The sequence below is a fragment of the Oncorhynchus mykiss genome, chromosome 4 (assembly GCF_013265735.2).
Source record: "Oncorhynchus mykiss isolate Arlee chromosome 4, USDA_OmykA_1.1, whole genome shotgun sequence".
NCBI classification, from domain to species: Eukaryota; Metazoa; Chordata; class Actinopteri; order Salmoniformes; family Salmonidae; genus Oncorhynchus; species Oncorhynchus mykiss.
The window spans coordinates 40,945,824-40,969,551 of NC_048568.1; the positions used below are offsets into that span (position 1 = coordinate 40,945,824).

The window sequence follows — 23,728 nt, forward strand, 5'->3', positions numbered from 1 at the left end:
ACAGCCTCCACTCTTCTGGGAAGGCTTTCCACTAGATGTAGGAACATTGCTGCTATAACAGCCTCCACTCTTCTGGGAAGGCTTTCCACTAGATGTCGGAACATTGCTGCTATAACAGCCTCCACTCTTCTGGGAAGGCTTTCCACTAGATGTTGGAACATTGCTGCTATAACAGCCTCCACTCTTCTGGGATGGTTTTCCACTAGATGTTGGAACATTGCTGCTATAACAGCCTCCACTCTTCTGGGAAGGCTTTCCACTAGATGTTGGAACATTGCTGTGGGGACTTGCTTCCATTCAGCCACAAGTATTATTGAGGTCGGGCACTGATGTTGGGGCGATTAGGCCTGGCTCGCAGTCGACGTTCCAATTCATCCCAACGGTGTTTGATGGGGTTGAAGTCAGGGATCTGTGCAGGCCAGTCAAATTTTTACACACTGATCTCGACAAACCATTTCTGTATGGACCTCACTTTGTGCAAGGGGGGCATTGTCATGCTGAAACAGGAAAGGGCCTTCCCCAAACTGTTGCCACAAAGTTGGAAGCATAGAATCATCTAGAATGTCATTGTATGCTGTAGCATTAAGATTTCCCTTGTAGACAACCCCAACCTAACCACAATATAACTGACCACCACTCAACAGAAGACAACCACACAACCCAAACACAATGTGCCTGCACCACTCTCCAAGTCATACTAACTAGTATTGGTAACTAACATCTCTCTAAATGCAGCTCACTTATTGTGGAATATAAAGTGAACAGGTTAAAGTGAAGCTGTGGGACTGTTGTCAAGGTGAAGCTGTGGGGACTGTTGTCAAGGTGAAGCTGTGGGACTGTTGTCAAGGTGAAGCTGTGGGACTGTTGTCAAGGTGAAGCTGTGGGACTGTTGTCAAGGTGAAGCTGTGGGGACTGTTGTCAAGGTGAAGCTGTGGGACTGTTGTCAAGGTGAAGCTGTGGGACTGTTGTCAAGGTGAAGCTGTGGGACTGTTGTCAAGGTGAAGCTGTGGGGACTGTTGTCAAGGTGAAGCTGTGGGACTGTTGTCAAGGTGAAGCTGTGGGACTGTTGTCAAGGTGAAGCTGTGGGACTGTTGTCAAGGTGAAGCTGTGGGACTGTTGTCAAGGTGAAGCTGTGGGACTGTTTACTAGGTCAAGGTGAAGCTGTGGGACTGTTTGCCAGGTCAAGGTGAAGCTGTGGGACTGTTGTCAAGGTGAAGCTGTGGGACTGTTGTCAAGGTGAAGCTGTGGGGACTGTTGTCAAGGTGAAGCTGTGGGACTGTTGTCAAGGTGAAGTTGTGGGACTGTTGTCAAGGTGAAGCTGTGGGGCTGTTGTCAAGGTGAAGCTGTGGGACTGTTGTCAAGGTGAAGCTGTGGGGCTGTTGTCAAGGTGAAGCTGTGGGACTGTTGTCAAGGTGAAGCTGTGGGATTGTTGTCAAGGTGAAGCTGTGGGACTGTTGTCAAGGTGAAGCTGTGGGACTGTGGTCAAGGTGAAGCTGTGGGACTGTTGTCAAGGTGAAGCTGTGGGATTGTTGTCAAGGTGAAGCTGTGGGACTGTTGTCAAGGTGAAGCTGTGGGACTTTGGTCAAGGTGAAGCTGTGGGACTGTTGTCAAGGTGAAGCTGTGGGACTGTTGTCAAGGTGAAGCTGTGGGGCTGTTGTCAAGGTGAAGCTGTGGGACTGTTGTCAAGGTGAAGCTGTGGGACTGTTGTCAAGGTGAAGCTGTGGGACTGTTGTCAAGGTGAAGCTGTGGGACTGTTGTCAAGGTGAAGCTGTGGGGCTGTTGTCAAGGTGAAGCTGTGGGACTGTTGTCAAGGTGAAGCTGTGGGACTGTTGTCAAGGTGAAGCTGTGGGACTGTTGTCAAGGTGAAGCTGTGGGACTGTTGTCAATGTGAAGCTGTGGGACTGTTGTCAAGGTGAAGCTGTGGGGACTGTTGTCAAGGTAAAGCTGTGGGACTGTTGTCAAGGTGAAGCTGTGGAACTGTTGTCAAGGTGAAGCTGTGGGGACTGTGTCTTTGTTTACTGACGTCTTAATGTGATGTATGATCATGTCGTTAATTTTTTTAATTGACATTAAAATGTGTATTTTTAATGAGACAGGAAGTGACCAGTAAAGAATGCTGCCTATTGTTGCTTTATTACTCAAATTATAATCTGTATAAAACAAAGTTAAGTAATATAATCTGCTTTTGCATCATGCACTAAAAACAGAAGTTTAAAACTCTTAAACATCCATACAATACTAAAAATACCTTTCTTCTCAATTCATGAACAGTAATCCAGAACAGACACTTAAGAAATAGAGTAAGAAGAATAGCATGCAATAATCAAGACCATTTTACAAACTTATTGTTTTATTTTTTTTAGGTTCTCAAATCAAAACAACTGTTTTTTTTTGGTCACATACACATATTTAGCAGATGTTATTGCGGGTGTAGCGAAAATGCTTGTGTTCCTAGCTCCAACGGGTGCAGTAGTATCCAACAATTCACAACAACACACAAGGTTCTCCCAGCGTATTCCACGTCCATGTAGTTTGTGGAATGGATGTGGACGCAGGGTCACCGAGGTCTATTCAACGTGGTTAAACATTCAGACTGTTGCCCATAGACATAATGGATGCAACTGGTATGATGATTCTCTATTGGTCCTGACAGAAGCATCTGTGCTACACAATACATTTGTATGTGAATGTTCTATAAGTTAAAGGGACATTTTACCAATGTTTAACCTCATATTTCATTGTCTCCAGCACCATATAATTGAAAATTGTTTTTTTTTGTTTTTGTTCTGTCGTCCCCCCAAAAAATATATAAATTGGTGGTGTCCCTTTAATACCCTGTTGTTACTGCTGCTTGCCGTCGCCACGGAGACGTCGGTGACCCCTGATGACCTCGTGTACGGAGTCAGGGTCGTCTAGCGTGCTGAGGTCCCCCAGCTCGTCCGTGTTCCGCTCCACGACCTTCCTCAGGACACGACGCATGATTTTTCCCGAGCGAGTCTTTGGCAGACACCTCACCACCTACAGAGATTAAAAGCCCCGTTTTGAAAACTTTAAAAGTGTATCTTTCCTTCCTCCCTTCATAAAAAATTAAAACAAACGTTTTGAAATGGGGAGGGTACTACTTTAAGTTTACCAGAACACAGCTTTTTGTTTTTTTCTGTTGCAAAACATTTTATTTTTTTTGCTACAGTGTGACCTACTTAACACAACCCAGCTGTTTGTGCCTGTTAATGTTATTAAGTCATGTTCAGGACAGTCTTGTGAGACTTTAGGACATGGTTTATGACCTAGGCAAATCAAATGTTATTGGTCACATACACATGGTTAGCAGATGTTGATGCGAGTGTAGCCAAATGCTTGTGCTTCTAGTTCCGACCATGCGGTAATAACTAACAAGTAATCTAACAATTTCACAGCAACTACCTTATACACACAAATGCAAAAGGATGAATAAGAATATGTACATATAAATATATGGGTGAGCGATGGCCGTGCGGCATAGGCAAGATGCAATAGATGGTATAAAATACAGTAGATACATATGAGAGGAGTAATGTAGGGTATGTAAACATTATATAAAGTGGCGTTATTTAAAGTGACTAGTGATACCTTTACTAAGTCCATGTATAAAAGTGGCCAGAGATTTGAGTCTGTATGTTGACAGCAGCCTCTCTATGTTAATGATGGCTGTTTAACAGTCTGATAGCCAGAGATTTGAGTCAGTATGTTGACAGCAGCCTCTCTATGTTAGTGATGGCTGTTTAACAGTCTGATGGCCAGAGATTTGAGTCTGTATGTTGGCAGCAGCCTCTCTATGTTAGTGATGGTTGTTTAACAGTCTGATAGCCAGAGATTTGAGTCAGTATGTTGACAGCAGCCTCTCTATGTTAGTGATGGCTGTTTAACAGTCTGATGGCCAGAGATTTGAGTCTGTATGTTGACAGCAGCCTCTCTATGTTAATGATGGCTGTTTAACAGTCTGATAGCCAGAGATTTGAGTCAGTATGTTGACAGCAGCCTCTCTATGTTAGTGATGGCTGTTTAACAGTCTGATAGCCAGAGATTTGAGTCTGTATGTTGGCAGCAGCCTCTCTATGTTAGTGATGGCTATTTAACAGTCTGATGGCCAGAGATTTGAGTCTGTATGTTGACAGCAGCCTCTCTATGTTAGTGATGGCTGTTTAACAGTCTGATGGCCAGAGATTTGAGTCTGTATGTTGACAGCAGCCTCTCTACGTTAGTGATGGCTCTTTAACAGTCTGATGGCCTTGAGATAGAAGCTGCTTTTCAGTCTCTCTGAGGGAAGGTTCAGAGAGTTCAAAGATTGAAAGTATCACAAGTGAACGGACCCCACTAGACTACCAGTATTAGTGGTACTACCTGAATGAAGTCTGGGCAGGCGTACTTGGCGATGCTCCTGGACACCATCTCTCGGAGCTGCTGAGCTGAACATCCTCTTGAACCATCACTGCCTTCTTCAACACCACAAACACATACACACCTGGTCAGAGAAGAGGACAGTAGATCACCTATATGGCCGTAAAGGCTGCGTTAACACAGGCGGTCCAATTCTGATCTTTTGCCCAATTATTGGCAAAAAAAAAAGGAAGGTGATCTGATTGGTCAAAAGATATCTAGAATATCTGTTTGTTGTTTACCATTGTCTAGCATATGACATGCTACATCATTTGCACAAGGTCACTTAAAGGTTTTGTCAAGTTCACGTAGAGTTGTTTGGATCAAGGTGGTGAAATAAAGACGCCAACTGTATATTTGTTCTCGACAGGGTAGGGGAGGGGCGAATTACTTGTAATCTGATTACAAACTGCAGTCAGGTGGGGGAGGGGCGAATTACTTGTAATCTGATTACAAACTGCAGTCAGGTAGGGGAGGGGCGAATTACTTGTAATCTGATTACAAACTGCAGTCAGGTAGGGGAGGGACGGATTACTTGTAATCTGATTACAAACTGCAGTAAGGTAGGGGAGGGGAGGATTACTTGTAATCTGATTACAAACTGCAGTCAGGTAGGGGAGGGTCGGATTACTTGTAATCTGATTACAAACTGCAGTCAGGTAGGGGAGGGGCGGATTACTTGTAATCTGATTACAAACTGCAGTCAGGTAGGGGAGGGGAGGATTACTTGTAATCTGATTACAAACTGCAGTCAGGTAGGGGAGGGGCAGATTACTTGTAATCTGATTACAAACTGCAGTCAGGTAGGGGAGGGGCGGATTACTTGTAATCTGATTACAAACTGCAGTCAGGTAGGGGAGGGGCGGATTACTTGTAATCTGATTACAAACTGCAGTCAGGTAGGGGAGGGGCGGATTACTTGTAATCTGATTACAAACTGCAGTCAGGTAGGGGAGGGGCGGATTACTTGTAATCTGATTACAAACTGCAGTCAGGTAGGGGAGGGGCGGATTACTTGTAATCTGATTACCACAAAAACTGTAACTGTAATCAGTTACGTTACCAGCAATAATATTGTAATCAGATTACTTTGGAAAAACTAGAGGATTACTTATTGGATTCATTTTAAATTCAGAAAGGATGTTTGCTAAAAAATACATGACACCTTTCTGTTTTCTCAGTGACGTTCAATTCAGGACTGACAAAAGGCACAAGTTTAAGTTTGTTTCACCTGAGTGAGTCTGACCACCAATCAGAGACCACTATGATGACACACCAAATGATGACCACTAATCAGAGACCACTATGATGACACACCAAATGATGACAACCAATCAGAGACCACTATGATATGACACACCAAATGATGACCACCAATCAGAGACCACTATGATGACACACCAAATGATGACCACAAATCAGAGACCACTATGATGACACACCAAATGATGACCACCAATCAGAGACCACTATGATGACATACCAGATGATGACTACCAATCAGAGACCACTATGATGACACACCAAATGATGACCACCAATCAGAGACCACTATGATGACACCCCAAATGATGACCACCAATCAGAGACCACTATGATGACACAGCAGATGATGACCACCAATCAGAGACCACTATGATGACACACCAGATGATGACCACCAATCAGAGAACACTATGATGACACACCAGATGATGACTATCAATCAGAGACCACTATGATGACACACCAAATGATGACCACCAATCAGAGACAACTATGATGACACCCCAAATGATGACCACCAATCAGAGACCACTATGATGACACAGCAGATGATGACCACCAATCAGAGACCACTATGATGACACAGCAGATGATGACCACCAATCAGAGACCACTATGATGACACACCAGATGATAACCACCAATCAGAGACCACTATGATGACTACCAATCAGAGACCACTATGATGACACACCAGATGATGACCACCAATCAGAGACCACTATGATGGCACACCAGATGATGACCACCAATCAGAGACCACTATGATGGCACACCAAATGATGACCACCAATCAGAGACCACTATGATATTACACACCAAATGATGACCACCAATCAGAGACCACTATGATGGCACACCAAATGATGACCACCAATCAGAGACCACTATGATGACACACCAAATGATGACCACCAATCAGAGACCACTATGATGACACACCAAATGATGACCACCAATCAGAGACCACTATGATGACACACCCAAATGTGTTTAAAGGATCCTTTTTTGTCTTCTTCTAATGCATCTTAAAGGGAAAGTCATCTAAAAGTAACTGAAAGTCATCAGATTACGTTACTGAGTTTGGCTAATCCATAAATTACGTTATGGATTACAATTTTGGACAGGTAACTAACTATTAACTGTAACGGATTACATTTAGAAAGTAACCTAGGCAACCCCGGTTGTTGATACATTTCCTTGAATTAGACACTAAGAGTGGAGAGTTAAGTGGAAATACAACAGGGTAAAAGTCAATTGGTATAATCATGTAACCATGGTGCACGTCAAAGTTCCACGATGTCACTCACCCTCTCCTTTGATGTCATGGGAATAGCCAATCGCAGCAGACTCAGCCACTGCAGGACACTGGTTCTAGGAGAGAATGCCATGGAATCAGTTCCAACTGTTAATAACGTCGACAAGGACATTGATACGATAAGCGACATTGATACGATATGCTTATCATTTCAGCTGATTTTTGTGTAGACTCGGGTAAAGTCCTGCAATAAGAAGTCATTTTGATAGGAACATTTGGACTCATGATCGTGATCAGTGATGTCGTGGTAAAAATAAATTGTTGGGTAAACGCTGACCACCGTTCATGGTGATTATTTGTATTTTATTATGGATCCGCCCAATTAAAGTAATGCTCCCTATACATTAAACGCGGCAGGGTAGCCTAGTGGTTAGAGCGTTGGACTAGTAACCAGAAGGTTGCAAGTTCAAATCCCCGAGCTGACAAGGTACAAATCTGTCGTTCTGCCCCTGAACAGGTAGTTAACCCACTCTTCCTAGGCCGTCATTGAAAATAAGAATTTGTTCTTAACTGACTTGCCTAGTTAAATAAACGTTAAAAATTAAAATGTGTTTTTCTGTAAAAGATGGGGTACGTGCATTTACTCTCTGCTACACCACTGATCGTGAAGTTATTTTGAGAAGGACATTTGGTCACATCACAATCTTGTCTGGCCATCTTGTCTCAAGAGGACCACAATGGAAATAAGTCCCAGACTGTATTGTGTGTTATCCTCCATGATTTAACAATGGAAATAAGTCCCAGACTGTATTGTGTGTTATCCTCCATGATTTAATAATGGAAATAAGTCCCAGACTGTATTGTGTGTTATCCTCCATGATTTAACAATGGAAATAAGTCCCAGACTGTATTGTGTGTTATCCTCCATGATTTAATAATGGAAATAAGTCCCAGACTGTATTGTGTGTTATCCTCCATGATTTAACAATGGAAATAAGTCCCAGCCTGTATTGTGTGTTATCCTCCATGATTTAACAATGGAAATAAGTCCCAGACTTTACTGTGTGTTATCCTCCATGATTATCTATGGCTTTTTCAAATTCATGTGTGCTTGTTTTTTTTTAAATGGTCGAATTAATAACCTAAACTAAACATGATTATGATCGTGCTTCTACACCTGCATTGCTTGCTGTTTGGGGTTTTAGGTTGGGTACGAAGGGCTATATAAATACATTTGATTTGATGTGATTTGATCGTACATACCACCACATCCTCTAGTTCCGCAGTCCCAAGCCGGTGACCGCTCACGTTGATGACATCATCGAGACGGCCGACGATCTGGTAATAGCCTTCCTTGGAGCGGTGGGCACCGTCGCCGGTGAAGAAGAAACCTAATAGTGGCAATTTAGGGGACAGTATTGATTATAGCAGAGCGCTAGTCTCGGCCTGAGAAAGACAGGAAATTGAGCAGATTGTAGAACGCTAGTTTTTAAAGTCTGGATGGGTTGGTTTGTCTGTACCCGGATAAGGCTGAAAATATGTCTCCGTGAATCTCTGGTGGTGGTTGTGGATTGTCCGGGCCATACCAGGCCAGGCCTGGGAGATACACAAAGCTCCAGTCGAATCATTGGAACTCAGCACTTCACCCTGGATACAATACACAACATTACTATTTCGAAGAAAAAAACATCCAAACTCCTTACGTATTTTATTATTTTTTATGACAGGATAGGAGACAGAATAGAGGGATCAGAAATGAGTAGGGGATTGAACAGGGATCCCCGTCACAGCAGGAGTCATGTGGTTCCGGAGGAGAGAGTGTTACCCGCTCGACCACACTCTGCTCCACACTCCGCTCCACACTCCACACTCCGCTCCACACTCCGCTCCACACTCCACACTCCGCTCCACACTCCACACTCCGCTCCACACTCCGCTCCACACTCCACACTCCGCTCCACACTCCACACTCCGCTCCACACTGCGCTCCACACTGCGCTCCACACTCCGCTCCACACTCCGCTCCACACTCCGCTCCACACTGCGCTCCACACTGCGCTCCACACTACGCTCCACACTCCGCTCCACACTCCGCTCCACACTCCACACTCCGCTCCACACTCCACACTCCGCTCCACACTCCGCTCCACACTCCGCTCCACACTCCACACTCCGCTCCACACTCCACACTCCGCTCCACACTGCGCTCCACACTGCGCTCCACACTCCGCTCCACACTGCGCTCCACACACAACACAATGTCTGGTTGAATAGACAGCAGAGTGACAGTATTGTGTGTGGAAGAGGGAAGTGGGATATCAGAATGCTTCCAAGCAGACCAGACAGCTGGGAAGCCCCAACAACAGATTACCAGCTGGTCAGAGAATGTTGTGGCTCTTAGTGAGGAGAGAAAGAGGGAGAGAGAAAGAGAGAGAGAGAGAAATAAAGAGGGAGAGAGAAATAGAGAGCAAGAGACAGAGAAATAGGGAGGAGGGGAGAGAGAGAGAGAAAGAGAGAGAGATAGAGAGAGGGAGGAGGGGAGAGAGAGGGAGAAAGAGGGAGGAGGGGAGAGAGAGAGGGAGGAGGGGAGAGAGAGAGAGAGAGTGAGAGGGGAGAGAGAGAGAGAGATAGAGAGAGAAAGAGAGAGAGAAAGAGAGAGAGTGAGAGGGGAGAGAGAGAGAGAGAGAGAGAGGGGAGAGAGAGAGAGAGAGAGGGAGGAGGGGAGAGAGGGAGGAGGGAGGAGGGGAGAGAGAGAGAGAGAGAAGGAGGAGGGGAGAGAGAGGGAGAAAGAGGGAGGAGGGGAGAGAGAGAGAGGGAGGAGGGGAGAGAGAGAGAGAAAGAGGGAGGAGGGGAGAGAGAGAGAGGGAGGAGGGGAGAGAGAGAGAGAGAGTGAGAGGGGAGAGAGAGAGAGAGAGAGAGGGAGGAGGGGAGAGAGAGAGAGAGAGAGGGAGGAGGGGAGAGAGAGAGAGAGAGAGTGAGAGGGGAGAGAGAGAGAGATAGAGAGAGGGAGGAGGGGAGAGAGAGGGAGAAAGAGGGAGGAGGGGAGAGAGAGAGAGGGAGGAGGGGAGAGAGAGAGAGATAGAGAGAGAAAGAGAGAGAGAAAGAGAGAGAGTGAGAGGGGAGAGAGAGAGAGAGAGAGAGAGAGAGAGAGAGAGAGGGAGGAGGGGAGAGAGATAGAGAGAGAGAGAGAGGGAGGAGGGGAGAGAGAGAGAGAGAGAGAGGGAGGAGGGGAGAGAGAGAGAGCCCCCCCCCCCCCCCCCCTCAATGGACTAGCACGCCATCGCCAGTCACTACCTCAGTGTCCAGCAGTGCCGGCTTGATCCCGTAAAACGGTCGCATGGCCATGCCCGGAACGATCTCCGCCTCTGGGTCCGCCGGCCTGGGAGCGATGCAGATCCCACCGGTCTCTGGAGAGACGGGAATAATACGGCGATGAGAGAGAACTGCTTTTCTAAGGAATCTAAAGCCCTGTATGAACACTGGAAAGTGCTCTCTTCACTGATCGGGATTTGACTGAATAGGCGAATGTGTCTTTTCAAGGTTTTGAACAAGGCCTAAACTTTGACCACACCATATTGTTGTGGCCCCTGAAGAGATCCCCAAACAAAATGTCACAGTATAAAGACTAGAGTAAGTTCTACAATTAGGGATGGTAGGTTAGTGGAAAATAATAAAGAAAGAAAATATATTTAAAGAAATATATATGTAAAATAATACATAGATTTTATACAACAAATATATGGGGGATTGGAAATGATGCAGACAATTACATTGATGGAAGCTACATCTATCTGCAATTGTTAAAGCTGATCTTCCCCCTAAAAAAATACAATCAATAAATTTAAAAAACTAGAGAAAGTTAAGAGGAGATTAAAGGTTGATGAGGAAAAAGGAGACGGCAAAGAGAACCAGAACAAGCTTTTGTAAGCAACCAGTTTGTCAGTCTGTCAGCATAATAAGCCCGGATCCTTTAGCTACAGATGTCGATGAGAGAATTACGGTCATGTTAAAAGTCAATTAAATGCAATTAGGTTTGACTCTATCCTGCGACCAGGCCGTGCTAATCTACTAATCGGCTAATCTACCCTGCTAATCTGGCTGGTGTGGAGCTGGACTGACAGAGGGTTGAGTCCCAAATGGCACCCTATTCCCTTTAGAGTGCACTACAATGGGTCCTGATCTAAAGTAGTCCACTACTATGGGTCCTGGTCTAAAGTAGTCCACTACTATGGGTCCTGGTCTAAAGTAGTGCACTACTATGGGTCCTGATCAGATGTAGTGCACTACTATGGGTCCTGGTCTAAAGTAGTGCACCACTATGGGTCCTGGTCTAAAGTAGTGCACTACTATGGGTCCTGGTCAGAAGTAGTGCACTACTATGGGTCCTGATCAGAAGTAGTGCACTACTATGGGCCCTGGTCTAAAGTAGTGCACTACTATGGATCCTGGTCTAAAATGAATAGGGTACTATTTGGGAGGCACCCAGGGTCTCCATAGAACTAGGACACCACAGATTAACATCCCACACAGGGGCAAGGTGCCAACCAGTCAGCCAGCCAGGCAGTCAGCCAGCCAGTCAGCCAACCAGTCAGCCAGCAAGGCAGTCAACTAGCCAGTCAACTAGCCAGTCAGCCAACCAGTCAGCCAGCCAGTCAACTAGCCAGTCAACCAACCAGAAAGTCAGCCAGCCAGTCAGCCAACCAGCCAGCCAGTCAGTCAACCAGCCATCCAGTCAGCAAGTCAGGCAGCCAGCCAGTCAGTCAACCAGCCAGTCAGTCAGCCAGCCAGTCAGCAAGTCAGCCAACCAGTCAGCCAGCCAGTCAGCCAACCAGTCAACTAGCCAGTCAGCCAGCCAGGCAGTCAGCCAGGCAGCCAGCCAGCCAGGCAGTCAGCCAGGCAGTCAACTAGCCAGCCAGCCAGGCAGTCAGCCAGGCAGTCAGCCAGCCAGCCAGGCAGTCAGCCAGCCAGCCAGTCAGTCAACCAGCCAGCCAGTCAGCAAGTCAGCCAGCCAGCCAGTCAGTCAACCAGCCAGTCAGTCAGCCAGCCAGCCAGTCAGCAAGTCAGCCAACCAGTCAGCCAGCCAGTCAACTAGCCAGTCAGCCGGCCAGGCAGTCAGCCAGCCAGCAGTCAGCCAGCCAGCCAGCCAGTCAGTCAACCAGCCAGCCAACCAGTCAAATCTCCTTATTTGCCCCTGTAATGGACTTGTTTTGCACATAGATCAAACTGCCAGGAATTACCAATAATGCAATTTAGTGCTAATTGGCAAATCTGGACATAACGACATAATCCTCTGTTCTGAGGTAGGGTATTTGGGTCATATCTGTGTCATTAATGCTCCATGCTAAATTATGCATGTTTAATTATAAATATTAAACGGGCAGCCTGGGATTGAAACAACGACAACAAATGGCAATACATCATTCATTTAAAAGTCTCAAAATTGATGTACCAATCCCAGATTGCCCCTTTAATATGCCCCTTGTGTGATAATTAACATTATTCCGGTGAATTTATTTTAATTACTCAATGACTGTAATTTGGTGCGATTGAGGACTGAAATATATAAGGTCAACCTGAATTTTTTGTTAGATTAGCCTCAAATCAGATATGGTTTTAAAACAAGTTTTTATTGCCCAGCGCTAAACTCATTTAGTGGAAGAACATTGTTTACAGGCCTGTTATTGTAGGCTATTTTCAACTGACGTAACGATAGAATTGGTTACAATGCAGCAAACGATATAGCTTTCTATTCAAACAAAGGTGTGTGAGGTATTGACCCTAAAAAGAGAAAGTATGGAAAGCTAGCTAATGTACAATGTAACTAACTGGTGGTGAGCCCTCAGAGCAGGCTAGCTAATGTACTGGTGGTGAGCCCTCAGAGCAGGCTAGCTGATGTACAATGTAACTGGTGGTGAGCCCTCAGAGCAGGCTAGCTAATGTACTGGTGGTGAGCCCTCAGAGCAGGCTAGCTAATGTACTGGTGGTGAGCCCTCAGAGCAGGCTAGCTAATGTACAATGTTACTGGTGGTGAGCCCTCAGAGCAGGCTAGCTAATGTACTGGTGGTGAGCCCTCACAGCAGGCTAGCTAATGTACTGGTGGTGAGCCCTCAGAGCAGGCTAGCTAATGTACTGGTGGTGAGCCCTCACAGCAGGCTAGCTAATGTACTGGTGGTGAGCCCTCACAGCAGGCTAGCTAATGTACTGGTGGTGAGCCCTCAGAGCAGGCTAGCTAATGTACTGGTGGTGAGCCCTCAGAGCAGGCTAGCTAATGTAACTGGTGGGGAGCCCTCAGAGCATAAAAAAAGGAAAGAAAGAGAGAACATTTGACATTTTAGTCTTTTAGCAGACACTCTTATCCGGAGCGACTTACAGTCACAAAGAACAAGGAGAGAGAGAGTGAAATTGTATTGCTGCAAAGTGTTTGTTTCCAAGTTCCTCTGTCTGCCTCTGCTGCTGCCGCTCTGGGGTCAGATATCTGGCAGTATTAAAATAACATCTGGTTTGATGCAGTCCAGAAGGGATAAAAAAACAACAATTTAATTCGATTGGCCGGAGAGCAGGGTGTGTAGAGTGTGTCTGTGTGTGTGGTTATGTGTGTGCGTGCGTGCGTGCGTGCGTAATAGTATATTTCTTGATGAGATGATCGGACCAGTCTCTCCCCTTTAAGACTGATTGTTCTTCCTGGTGTTTAAAAAGCACTCGCTAGAAAGTTCACCAACTCAACATTTCTGATTGTGCTTACGTTGGCAGACAACCAGACCAGCTCCACACAGAGCAGTAGACCCAACTCAGACAGACCAGCTCACACTGTACAGTACACTAATCTACAACCATCAACAGAGAAGAGAATGGTCTGTGATACAAAAAAAGAAAACTTTCCCCCCCCCACTCAACAAAAGAAGCTATTAAAAAAAAAAGCCCCCTTCATAAGAACTAGTACTGAGGGAACCGTTTTTCCTTAAAGAAGGAACTAAACAAGAACCGAAAAGCTCTTCAATAAGCATTGCAGAACTATGTTTAGAGTGTTTGCAACACTAGGTTGAGCTGTCCCTTCAGGTTGTCACATGGTGCAGCTGTACATAGTCTTATCGGTAAATAGCCCACCCAATTTGACCTACCTCATCCCCATACTGTTTATATTTATGTACTTTTCTGCTCTTTCGCACACCAGTACCAGTACTACCTGCACATGACCATCTGATCATTTATCGCTCCAGTGTTAATCTGCAAAATTGTAATTATTCGGCCTACCTCCTCGTGCCTTTTGCACACAATGTATATAGACTCTCTTTTTTTTCTACTGTGTTATTGACTTGTTTATTGTTTACTCCATGTGTAACTCTGTGTTGTTGTCTGTGTCACACTGCTATGCTTTATCTTGGCCAGGTCGCAGTTGTAAATGAGAACTTGTTCTCAACTAGCTTACCTGGTTAAATAAAGGTAAAATAAAATAAATACAAAAATGGGCTGTTTCTCAATATGCCCCGAGCGCATTCTCCGACCACGTTCTCTTGAGTACGTTCTCGTGAGGAACAAGAGTGAGGAGAACACATAAAACTATACATTTGAGAAACACTCCCCCTACTGTATTACCTCACACTGGGCAGCACTCCCCCTACTGTATTACCTCCCACTCCCCCTACTGTATTACCTCACGCTGAGCAGCACTCCCCCTACTGTATTACCTCACGCCGAGCAGCACTCCCCCTACTGTATTACCTTCATGCTGAGCAGCACTCCCCCTACTGTATTACCTCACGCTGAGCAGCAATCCCCCTACTGTATTACCTCACACTCCTCCTACTGTATTACCTCACACTCCTCCTACTGTATTACCTCAGCACTCCCCCTACTGTATTACCTCAGCACTCCTCCTACTGTATCACCTCAGCACTCCCCCTACTGTATTACCTCCCACTCCCCCTACTGTATTACCTCAGCACTCCCCCTACTGTATTACCTCACGCTGAGCAGCACTCCCCCTACTGTATTACCTCACGCTGAGCAGCACTCCCTCTGCTGTATTACCTCACGCTGAGCACCACTCCCCCTACTGTATTACCTCACGCTGAGCAGCACTCCCCCTACTGTATTACCTCACGCTGAGCAGCACTCCCCCTACTGTATTACCTCAGCACTCCCCCTACTGTATTACCTCACACTGAGCAGCACTCCCCCTACTGTATTACCTTCACGCCGAGCAGCACTCCCCCTACTGTATTACCTCACGCTGAGCAGCACTCCCCCTACTGTATTACCTCACGCTGAGCAGCACTCCCCCTACTGTATTACCTCAGCACTCCCCCTACTGTATTACCTCACGCTGAGCAGCACTCCCCCTACTGTATTACCTCAGCACTCCCCCTACTGTATTACCTCACACTGAGCAGCACTCCCCCTACTGTATTACCTTCACGCCGAGCAGCACTCCCCCTACTGTATTACCTCACGCTGAGCAGCACTCCCCCTACTGTATTACCTTCACGCCGAGCAGCACTCCCCCTACTGTATTACCTCACGCTGAGCAGCACTCCCCCTACTGTATTACCTCAGACTGCACCTCCCCATTCACTGAACCTTCTTCCATCCAGGACAATGACAACAATAGAGACCAAAACAAGATATACACAAAGCAAGTGTTTTACTTCATAATTATCAGCTAGATATGTGAATCGTAATAATCTAGCTAGCCAGCTAGTTAAACAGGCAAAAATGACCTAAAACGAATGTTATGCAAGGTAGATCTTCATTTTTTTGTGGGTAGCTACCAATTATTTATGGCTAGCTAGCTAGCCAGTTAGCCCTATTGGCTTACTATGGACTTACAGTACCTATTCACTGAACCGTCTTCCAGCCAGGACAACAATGGCAATAGAGACGAAACAAGATATACACTAAGCAACTGTTTTACATAACTGTCAATTAGCTATACGTGAATCGTAATAATGTAGCTAACCAGATAGTTTAACAGGCAAAAATGACCTAAAACTAATATTATGCCAGATAGATGTCAATGGGTAGCTAGCTAACAATTATTTGTTGCTATCTGACTAGCTAACAGTACTAGTAGCTAGCCAGTTATCCCTATTGGCTTATTATGGGCTTGCTATATAAGGTACGTACGCGGGTAAACATGCCAAAAAATAACACAGCATGTTTTTATTACCGTATCCAGATTAAATATTGTAGCCAGGCAACATACGAGATGTGAATAGGCAACATTTAATTCCCAAGTCTGAGTGTATTTTCTCTCGCTTCAGCTCAAATAATGGCTGCCATTGATTTCAAGAAAAATGAGCTTCATTTTTTTTTTTACATGGTTAAGTCATATTTCTTTGCGAGAAGTGCCCTCCATGCTATGTTTCGAATACTTTGATTTCCCTCCCGTGCTCAAACTTGCGTGCTTGCGCATTTTAAGAAACACCCTGATCTCATACAGTATTCTGCCTACAGCACATTCTGTGTAAGAAATTAAATTGTAGTAAATCTATGTTTTAAGTAGCAAGGTTAAAGGTCAGTCATTACCTGTCTGCCACCAGGTGTCGACCACAGGGCAGCGTCCGTCCCCCACCACCCGATGGTACCACTCCCAAGCTTCTGTGTTGATGGGTTCACCCACTGCAGAGGAAACAGGAAAGGACAGGGTTAACAGCACCACAGGGAGAAAGCACCACAGGGGAGACAGCACCCAGGGAGACAGCACCACAGTGAGACAGCACCCCAGGGAGACAGCACCACAGGGGAGACAGCACCACAGGGAGACAGCACCACAGGGAGACAGCACCCCAGGGAGACAGCACCACAGGGGAGACAGCACCACAGGGAGACAGCACCCCAGGGAGACAGCACCCCAGGGAGACAGCACCACAGGTGAGACAGCACCACAGGTGAGACAGCACCACAGGTGAGACAGCACCACAGGGAGACAGCACCCCAGGGAGACAGCACCACAGGGGAGACAGCACCCCAGGGAGACAGCACCCCAGGGAGACAGCACCACAGGGGAGACAGCACCCCAGGGAGACAGCACCACAGGGAGACAGCACCCCAGGGAGACAGCACCACAGGGGAGACAGCACCCCAGGGGAGACAGCACCACAGGGGAGACAGCACCCCAGGGAGACAGCACCACAGGGAGACAGCACCACAGGGAGACAGCACCCCAGGGAGACAGCACCCCAGGGAGACAGCACCACAGGGTTAACAGCACCACAGGGAGACAGCACCCCAGGGAGACAGCACCACAGGGAGACAGCACCACAGGGAGACAGCACCCCAGGGAGACAGCACCCCAGGGAGACAGCACCACAGGGAGACAGCACCACAGGGTTAACAGCACCACAGGGAGACAGCACCACAGGGAGACAGCACCACAGGGAGACAGCACCCCAGGGAGACAGCACCTCAGGGAGACAGCACCCCAGGGAGACAGCACCCCAGGGTTAACAGCACCCCAGGGAGACAGCACCCCAGGGAGACAGCACCCCAGGGAGACAGCACCACAGGGAGACAGCACCCCAGGGAGACAGCACCCCAGGGAGACAGCACCACAGGGAGACAGCACCACAGGGTTAACAGCACCACAGGGAGACAGCACCACAGGTGAGACAGCACCACAGGGAGACAGCACCACAGGTGAGACAGCACCACAGGGAGACAGCACCCCAGGGAGACAGCACCACAGGGAGACAGCACCCCAGGAAGACAGCACCCCAGGGAGACAGCACCACAGGGAGACAGCACCACAGGAAGACAGCACCACAGGGAGACAGCACCACAGGGTTAACAGCACCCCAGGGAGACAGCACCACAGGGAGACAGCACCACAGGTGAGACAGCACCACAGGGAGACAGCACCACAGGGGAGACAGCACCACAGGGTTAAACAACCTAGAGGGTTCCATTCCACAGTGAATGGAAATGATGGGAGGAGCCCTCCAGGTTTTAACACTCCCATGCCTCGGTGTTGGATGGGTTCATGGGGAAGAGGACATGAAGAGGACAGGAAGAAGACAGGACATGTTTACGATGTGCTGTCTAGATAATTCCATGCCCCGGCCTGGCACGACACACGTGTTCCATTACATATGTAGACTCTCTTTAGAGGTCAAACCTTTACCCTCGCCTGGCGACATGACAGGCCTTCGTCATGCATTGGCACCCACAGCAAAGGCTCATGTACCTACTACTACAGTATCATGTTAACATACCATCAGCGCAACACTGCCTGCTGTACTGAAACAGTATACACTACTACTACTACTACTACTACTACTACAGTATACTATTACACTGTAGACTGCTGTCTATGGATCCATCACACTGTAGACTGCTGTCTATGGATCTATCACACTGTAGACTGCTGTCTATGGATCCATCACACTGTAGACTGCTGTCTATGGATCCATCACACTGTAGACTGCTGTCTATGTATCCCATCACACTGTAGACTGCTGTCTATGGATCCATCACACTGTAGACTGCTGTCTATGGATCCATCACACTGTAGACTGCTGTCTATGGATCCATCACACTGTAGACTGCTGTCTATGGATCCATCACACTGTAGACTGCTGTCTATGGATCCCATCACACTGTAGACTGCTGTCTATGGATCCATCACACTGTAGACTGCTGTCTATGGATCCCATCACACTGTAGACTGCTGTCTATGGATCCATCACACTGTAGACTGCTGTCTATGGATCCATCACACTGTAGACTGCTGTCTATGGATCCATCACACTGTAGACTGCTGTCTATGGATCCATCACACTGTAGACTGCTGTCTATGGATCCATCACACTGTAGACTGCTGTCTATGGATCCATCACACTGTAGACTGCTGTCTATGTATCCCATCACACTGTAGGGCTATTGTCTATGGGGTGTATGGTATTCAGCAGGATATTCTCCTGAGGTCTATGATGAGGTTTATGGTATTCAGCAGGATATTCTCCTGAGGTCTATGATGAGGTCTATGGTATTCAACAGGATATTCTCCTGAGGTCTATGATGAGGTCTATGGTATTCAGCAGGATATTCTCCCAAGGTCTATGATGAGGCCTATGGTATTCAGCAGGATATTCTCCTAAGGTCTATGATGAGGTCTATGGTATTCAGCAGGATATTCTCCTAAGGTCTATGGTATTCAGCAGGATATTCTCCTTAGGTTTATGGTATTCAGCAGGATATTCTCCTGAGGTCTATGGTATTCAGCAGGATATTCTCCTGAGGTCTATGATGAGGTCTATGGTATTCAGCAGGATATTCTCCTGAGGTCTATGATGAGGTCTATGGTATTCAGCAGGATATTCTCCTGAGGTCTATGATGAGGTCTATGGTATTCAGCAGGATATTCTCCTAAGGTCTATGATGAGGTCTATGGTATTCAGCAGGATATTCTCCTGAGGTCTATGATGAGGTCTATGGTATTCAGCAGGATATTCTCCTGAGGTCTATGGTATTCAGCAGGATATTCTCCTGAGGTCTATTGTATTCAGCGGGATATTCTCCTGAGGTCTATGATGAGGTCTATGGTATTCAGCGGGATATTCTCCTGAGGTCTATGGTATTCAGCGGGATATTCTCCTGAGGTCTATGATGAGGTCTATGGTATTCAGCAGGATATTCTCCTGAGGTCTATGGTATTCAGCAGGATATTCTCCTGAGGTCTATGATGAGGTCTATGGTATTCAACAGGATATTCTCCTGAGGTCTATGGTATTCAGCAGGATATTCTCCTGAGGTCTAATCAAACCAAATCAAATGTTATTTGTCACGTGCCGAATACAACAGTGAAATGCTTACTTACCAGCCCTTAACCAACAACGCCTCAATACGTTTTTAAGAAGAAAAACTGTTATGTTAAAAATATATAAGTAAAAAAATAAAATAAAAGTTACAAATAATGAAACAGCAGCAGTCATAAAACAAAGTGGCAAAAACATTACATACAAAATAAGCTACAAATAACGCGAAAAAACAACAACATCCCAATTGGTTACGGGATCGTAAAACGTCAGCCATCTCCTTCGCCACCATTCTCAACATAAAAAGGAGAAAGATAGTCCTGTTGTTGTAAGGCTTGACCTACCAGAGCCCAGGGTTTTTAAGGAGGAGCGGTTGTAATTCTGCACCCACTCGTCTCCGTATTTCAGCAGCAGCCTGATGGCCGTGGGAGCACCGTAAAACTGGTTGATCTCCAGCCTCTCCACCATCTCCCAGTACCTGCCTGTAACATCACCAGATGTATACACGTGCTGGTGTCGTGCTGTCACTCTTAGAAGACAGAAAAGGTTCATTCACAGAACATACAGAGAACTGTTCTAATGTTAACTTATTTTACACATTGCTAGGCAGCACATAAAACCTCATGTTTGGGCCTAAAACGTTTGTTGTGTCTTACAGGCCTCAATGCTGAACTTTTCACAAGACAGAAATGTTCTCTCAATGACAGAATGCTCTTAGAAAAAAAGTGTTCCATAAGGGGTCTTTGGCTGTCCCCATAGGAGAACCCTTCCTGGTTCCCTTTTTGGTTCCAGGTAGAACTCTTTTGGGTTCCATGTAGAACCCTATATGGAAAGGGTTTTACATGGAACTCAAAAGGGTTCTACCTGGAAACCAAACAGGAACCAAAAATGGTTCTTCAAAGGGTTCTCCTATGGGGACAGCCAAAGACCTCTTTTAGGTTCTAGATAGCATCTTTTTCCTAAGAGTGTAGGCCGCCTACTGAATATACGCAAGGGAGTTATATTTATAGTGGAATGGTGAGTTCAGATTTAAGTTGTAAACACGTTGAAGTACAGGTTGTAAAAAACCTTAGTAGTCTATTGTCACCTGGGTTGGGGTATACTGGTGTACTCTCAAACAGAACGGTGGTTCCTCCATTACACAGAGCGCCATAGACGATGTAGCTGTGACCTGTTATCCAGCCGATGTCCGCCACACAGCCAAACACATCCCCGTCATGATAGTTGAACACATACTGAAGGAGAGAGGACGATAGAGGAAAGAGGTTAGGCAATAGGTACTGGTCTAGATCAGGGGTCTTCAACCCACCCAGGTAAACCAGAGACTCAGGGGTCTTCAACCCACCCAGGTAAACAGGAGACTCAGGGGTCTTCAACCCACCCAGGTAAACCGGAGACTCAGGGGTCTTCAACCCACCCAGGTAAACCGGAGACTCAGGGTCCCCCGTCACACTGGATGTTAACATAAAAAATATATATATTTTACGTCTTGTCTTATCATCAGGTGAATGATAATGGCAAGGAGAAGTCATTAACATTTTAAAATGAATAGATTTGGTAGATAGATGTTCATTATTTCGACCTCCCCTAACTTTAATTGGAAGAGGAAGTTCATCTCTAACTTAGCCTATTAGCTAGAAAGGTAACTAAGAGCAGCTGTTTAGCTGGTTAAAGGTTAGCCATGTTGGAAAGGTAACTAAGAGCAGCTGTTTAGCTGGTTAAAAGGTTAGCCATGTTGGAAAGGTAACTAAGAGCAGCTGTTTAGCTGGTTAAAGGTTAGCCATGTTGGAAAGGTAACTAAGAGCAGCTGTTTAGCTGGTTAAAAGGTTAGCCATGTTGGAAAGGTAACTAAGAGCAGCTGTTTAGCTGGTTAAAGGTTAGCAATGTTGGAAAAGTAACTAAGAGCAGCTGTTTAGCTGGTTAAAAGGTTAGCCATGTTGGAAAGGGAACTAAGAGCAGCTGTTTAGCTGGTTAAAAGGTTAGCCATGTTGGAAAGGAAAGGGGACTAAGAGCAGCTGTTTAGCTGGTTAAAGGTTAGCCATGTTGGAAAGGTAACTAAGAGCAGCTGTTTAGCTGGTTAAAGGTTAGCCATGTTGGAAAGGAAAGGGAACTAAGAGCAGCTGTTTAGCTGGTTAAAAGGTTAGCCATGTTGGAAAGGGAACTAAGAGCAGCTGTTTAGCTGGTTAAAAGGTTAGCCATGTTGGAAAGGTAACTAAGAGCAGCTGTTTAGCTGGTTAAAGGTTAGCCATGTTGGAAAGGAAAGGTAACTAAGAGCAGCTGTTTAGCTGGTTAAAAGGTTAGCCATGTTGGAAAGGTAACTAAGAACAGCTGTTTAGCTGGTTAAAGGTTAGCCATGTTGGAAAGGAAAGGTAACTAAGAGCAGCTGTTTAGATGGTTAAAGGTTAGGCCATGTGTTGGTAAACATGCACACCAGCCTGGTTCATACAGGTGTTTTTTCTATAGGGTGTGTGTGTGTGTGTGTGTGTGTGTGTGTGTGTGTGTGTGTGTGTGTGTTTACCAGACCCTCACCCTGTGTGTAAGGGAGGTGTACAGCAGGTAACCAGACCCTCACCCTGTGTGTCAGGGAGGTGTACAGCAGGTAACCAGCCTGTGTATGAACCAGACCCTTAGGTTTCCCTGTGCTGCCTGACGTATAGAGCAGGAACAAGACGTCCTCACTGTCCATGGCAACGGGCTCACACACCACATCCTCCTTCATCATCTCCTGTTAAAGGGACAAAGAGTTCAGCCCCGTAGCAACAGTTCAGCCCCGTAGCAACAGTTCAGCCCCGTTGAAACAGTTCAGCCCTGTAGAAACAGTTCAGCCCTGTAGAAACAGTTCAGCCCCATAGAAACAGAATCCCTAAAACAGGTTTCCTCATTCAAGGGAATTCTGCATTTATTCAAGTCAATAAGTGTACTTTCTATTCATATTTTTTTTCTTACCCCTTTTTCTCCCCAATTTTCATGGTATCCAATTGGTAGTTATCAGTGGTGGAACTCCCGTACGGACTCAGGACTCAGGAGAGGCGAAGGTCGAGAGCCTTGCGTCCTCCAAAACACAACCCAGTGGTTCATACACACACTGCTTCTTGACACAATGCCGCTTAACCCGGAAGCCAGCCGCACCAATGTTTCGGAGGAAACACTGTGCACCTGGCAACCGTGTCAGCGTGCATTGCACCCGGCCCACCACAGGAGTCGCTAGAGCGCGATGGGACAAGACCATTCTTGCTGGCCAAACCCTCCCCTTACCCGAACGATGCTGGGCCAATTGTGCTCCGCCCCATGAGTCTCCCGGTCGTGGCCGGCTGCGACAGATCCTGGACTCGAACCAGGATATCTAGTGGCACAGCTAGCACTGTGATGCAGTGCCTTAGACCACTGCACCACACGGGAGGCCAGGTTGACGTGTTTAAAGGTCTTGGTCACATCGGCTACGGAAAGTGTGATCACACTGTCATCCGGAACAGCTAGTGCTCTCATGCATGCTTCAGTGTTGCTTGCCTTAGACCACTGCGCCACTCGGGAGGCCCCCTTTCTATTAATTATTTTTCTATGGTTCAGCCATTTTAAGTCTCAGTATCTCCTGTTCATAACAGACAAACAGCCATTTTTCCCAGGTATTTTTCAGATTTTATTGGACAGATAGAGAGGATGACAGTGGAGAAAGATAGAGATTGTGTCAAAGGGCAGTAGGCCGGATTTGAACCGATGCCGACACATCTGCAGCTTTACCGCTAGACCAACCAGGCCACATGATGTTGGTAATTTAAAGCCTCAATAATGTTTCAGAGAGGTTTCAACCAGTGAAGGCTGGTGAGAGGGGGGACGGCTCGTAATAATGTCTGGAATGGAGTGAATGGAATGGTAGTAAAAACATGTGTTTGATATCATTCCATTCACTCCATTCCAGACATTACACTCCATTCCAGACATTACACTCCATTCCAGACATTACACTCCATTCCAGACATTACACTCCATTCCAGACATTACACTCCATTCCAGACATTACACTCCATTCCAGACATTA

At 46.4% G+C, this 23,728-nt stretch overlaps 1 protein-coding gene across 1 annotated transcript in view; it reads right to left on the bottom strand.

Annotated features, from left to right (window-relative positions):
* Positions 1–2,531: 2,531 nt before the first annotated feature.
* The window catches only part of LOC110522633 (acetyl-coenzyme A synthetase 2-like, mitochondrial), a 29,797-nt gene continuing 8,600 nt past the window's right edge, over positions 2,532–23,728 (bottom strand). Inside the window, 11 exon segments of the mRNA XM_036976339.1 lie at positions 2,532–3,018; positions 4,381–4,473; positions 4,476–4,501; positions 6,993–7,056; positions 8,204–8,331; positions 8,461–8,587; positions 10,235–10,347; positions 16,466–16,558; positions 20,037–20,174; positions 20,780–20,927; positions 22,265–22,417. Coding sequence (XP_036832234.1) covers positions 2,842–3,018; positions 4,381–4,473; positions 4,476–4,501; positions 6,993–7,056; positions 8,204–8,331; positions 8,461–8,587; positions 10,235–10,347; positions 16,466–16,558; positions 20,037–20,174; positions 20,780–20,927; positions 22,265–22,417 — 1,260 coding nt within the window. The 3' untranslated portion in view covers positions 2,532–2,841.